The sequence below is a fragment of the Pinus tabuliformis genome, chromosome 4_2, assembly GCF_031772625.1.
Source record: "Pinus tabuliformis cultivar Carrire ecotype Pingquan chromosome 4_2, CPIR1, whole genome shotgun sequence".
NCBI classification, from domain to species: Eukaryota; Viridiplantae; Streptophyta; class Pinopsida; order Pinales; family Pinaceae; genus Pinus; species Pinus tabuliformis.
Genome location: NC_142304.1, coordinates 570,583,465 through 570,587,402, shown reverse-complemented (window position 1 = coordinate 570,587,402; position 3,938 = coordinate 570,583,465). Strand labels below are relative to the sequence as shown.

Here is a 3,938-nt window from a genome sequence, read left to right as displayed (position 1 = left end):
ATGTCATGATGGTTCTATGGAAATAGAAATATTGGTAGCAAGACAAAGAGAAATAAAAAACCAAAACTAAAAATGACCATACTCAAAATTGAGTTATATTCAACTCCTCATTACCATATTCGAGCTCTAAATTAACTTATTTACACTTCCAAATTCATTGATGCTTTGGTTTCTAATGATAGTGATGATGATAATGAAAACTATTCTAAGGTAAATCAATATTGTATTGAAAATTCATAATAACGGACACACAAGGAAGCAATATGGCTACACAGATGAGAGATTCCTTCCGGTTTTATTCAATGAGGAACTAATAGATGTATGTGGAATAGAGCATGGAACAATTGACACCATATCCAACTGAAGCGGCAACATATCCAATAGTAGCAGCAATGGCATTGTTGCAAACTTGCCAGACATGATCACCGAGGAAAGTAAGGTAGGTGGTGCACTCAAGGGGAGAGAGTAGCGGATAGCAGACTTCTTGCAAATCCGTAGTTGTGGTTGTGCCATACACCGTCATCTTGTAGTAGTAACCGTTGATGACCGTGTCTTGTTCCAGAATTACAAGTGAAGAATGAACTTCGGACAATATTGAAGAATGGAGTTCCGCTTGGGATTTTATTTGGGTTACAGATGAGCATACATCTTGCGAACCCACCATTGCGAGTAATAACATGAGAGATAAAGCAAATCCGAAAGCCTTGATCGTCATGGTTGGGTTCAAATGAAATAATATCACTTGTAATAATAATATTAATCACAGTCCCTTTAAATGCCAAAAAATAATCAGATAAAATCAAACAATGTAATCGTAATAAATGTATTTAGTTTTATAAGGGCGACTTTTTTAATACTATTCTTATTTAATTGGACTGAATTTTAATATGATATTAATATATTTTATTACCCGTCACAAAAACAAACAAACAAAAAGTTCATTTTGGATTCATTCCTTCACACACATTAAGCATAACATTCTCAAAACCAGAAATGATTGTCGTCATATTTTGGGAATGATTGGTTCAAATTCATAGAAATTTCCCACTTCATACCCAAGTGTAAATGACGACTTCAAAATATGTGTTTTTCATACAAAACAATTTTATAACCTAATAAATTATGCATTTCTCAGACATGTTAGGAGTGATTCATATTTGAATTCATTATTTAGAGATTTATTATTGAAAATCTATAATTAATGTAAATTGAGGGCATTCATGCATAATAAACATTTAAAACACTTCACGAAGGATACATCTTATATTGCTAAAATTAAAAACATATATATATATATAAACTAACTAAATTATAAGTTTATTTTAAATTAATACTATTTTATTATTAACTATAAAAAATTATATTTTTCAAGCATTTATACATTTAAAAAAAAATGAACAATATTTTTGACCAAGAATATTTACCCCACTTTACTATAAATATTCTTAATGTGTAAATAGAATTTGTTATAATACCATGGACTAATACCTTGTTTTATCAATATAACTTGCACAAAAGGCATAACTAATTTCATATGGCACTTTGTTCATATAACATTTATTTTAATTAATCACTTTAATTAAAGGAAAAATAAGGACACAACTTTAAGGTGAGGAGTAACTCCATGAATGAATTGATAATTTTCATTAACATAGAACATTAATATATACATGCAGAGGGAGACTATTTGGTTTCCTCTCCCAATGTCGCTTCGTCTCCAAATTCCATTTCTTTTTCTATTTACAATATTTGCATGGATTTACCTAATAAAAAATATTAGGTTTCAACATTCCCCTCCTAATATCAAGGCACGTACGTGAGTCCAAGCATTTTTATGAATCTGTCAAATTTTTCCCTTCTAAGGGCTTTGGTGAAGATGTCTCCAATCTGCTCATTTATGGAAATATGTCGTAGGCGGATTGTTTTGGCCTCAACATAACGTTGAATCATATGGTATTTTGTATTTATGTGCTTGATTTGATCATGAAACTTTGTTTTCCCTGCCAACTTTATTGTAGAAGTGTTGTTAATAAAAAGAAGAGTTGAATGCACTTGTTTCTTGTGAAAATCTTTAAGATTTTTCTTGAGCCACACAATTCCCTTCGTTCTTTCAGTTGTTGTCACATATTCTACCTTAGTCATGGAATCTGTCGGAACTAATTGTTTGTGTGACCTCGAGGAGACAACTCCTAATCCAAGATGCATAACTAAATGTGATAAAGATATCCAAGTTTCTTTATCACCATCGAAATGTGAATTAGAGTATCCAATCAAGTTGATGTCACCTATGTGTGTATACTTGAATTGAAGGTCTTGAGATCCCTTGATGTAACTTTTTATAGCAAACCAATGACCCTCACAAGGATTTTACATAAACCTCGAGAGGATTCTAATAGCAAATTAAATGTTCGATCTTGCAGTAGTGAGGTAGTTGAGACTTCCTACAAGTTTCCCACACTTTATTACATCATCAAATTATTTTCCTTGAGTGGATGTGAGCTTTAAATTTTGTTCCATTCGAGTAGTCAAAAGATTGCACTTAATCATGCCAAACATGTTCATCACATCTACAATGTACTTCCTTTGAGAGAGGAATATAAACTTTGGATGTTGGGCTACTTCAATACCAAGATAGTAGTGAACATAGCCCAAATTTGTCATTTCAAAACATTTCCTCGTTTCTTTCTTTATGGATGCAATGTATCTCTCATTGTTTCTTTTCATCAAAATATCATCTACATACAACACAAGATATACAACTATTTTTCCATCTTTGTTGAAAAAGAAAGTTGCATCATCAAAATCATAATGTTTGAAATTGAGTTTCAAAATATGCTTATTTAATTTATCGTATGAGGCTCATGGTGCTTGCTTGAGTCCATACAAGGATTTACAAGTTTTCATACTTTATGTTCTTGACCTTTCACAACAAATCCTTGTGGTTGGGACATAAAAATATTATCTTTTAGATATCCATTCAAGAAAACAGTGTTTACATCCATTTGATGGACTTTCCAACCCTTCTGAGATGTCAAGGTAATTTTTTTCTGGTTGGTAGCCCATTTTATTATTCACTATTGTCCCGAGTGGATTGGTACCCATACTTTTTCATCTATTACAACTGTGACATGTATGATAGATTTAAAACAAATTTCTTAATGTTTCTAACAAGAAATAAACACAATTATTAAATATTAGATTCCAAATGATTTGATTCCATGGATATTTACAAAATGTTTCTCCATCTAAATTCCATTCGAAATTAATTGATTAATTCACAGTGTTGGTTCAAACCCAAAGCATTGTGCTTTTTACATAATAATACAAGACCCAATTAAAATCCTTAATTGAAACAATTTTTTATTTTTTAAATAGAGAACTACCAAGGGGAATAATACTAGAACATGAAAGATCCACAGGGTATTGGATAGATGATGATTGGGTGCACTCTCAAGGCACTCTTAGATGTTAAATCAGCAGTTCCGTCTGCTACCCTATTCTGGTGTTATTCTTGGAAATGACCATGATGTAGCCTCATTGTTGCTGAACTTACAAATAAAAAATAGTAGAACATGAAAACACTTTATTTTGCATCAAAACTTAAGTTGCACAACCATGAAGTCAATCTAAGGATCCTTGGGAGATATATATTCCTCAAATAAATTAGGAAATTGGATTTAAGGACAATAATCGTCCTTTTACAAAATCACTATCTACAAACATATTAGTGAATCAAAATTAAACATAATTAGTAAAAGTCACTACTACTATTCATTTCTATATGGACATTTTGAAAAAGATAAAATAGACCAAGGGAAAAAATTTACCCTAAATATATTTTTTTCTATTTTAGTTCCCAGAAGGACATTAACTTCTCTCTCATGACCTTTGTATCCAATCATGAGAAATAATAGGGAAGACAATGGTTCATGTCTTCA

At 31.3% G+C, this 3,938-nt stretch overlaps 1 protein-coding gene across 1 annotated transcript; it reads right to left on the bottom strand.

The window, feature by feature from the left end:
- Window positions 1-310: 310 nt before the first annotated feature.
- On the bottom strand, window positions 311-715 carry LOC149170589 (antifungal protein ginkbilobin-like protein 1). Its single transcript, XM_089425642.1, has one exon. The coding sequence runs from the start codon at window positions 713-715 to the stop codon at window positions 311-313; it is 405 nt and encodes a 134-aa protein (XP_089281768.1).
- Between the last annotated feature and the right edge of the window lie 3,223 nt (window positions 716-3,938).

Excerpts from the sequence above, each read along its gene's own strand:
- LOC149170589 (XM_089425642.1), bottom strand. The coding sequence starts at position 715 with ATGACGATCAAGGCTTTCGGATTTGCTTTATCTCTCATGTTATTACTC.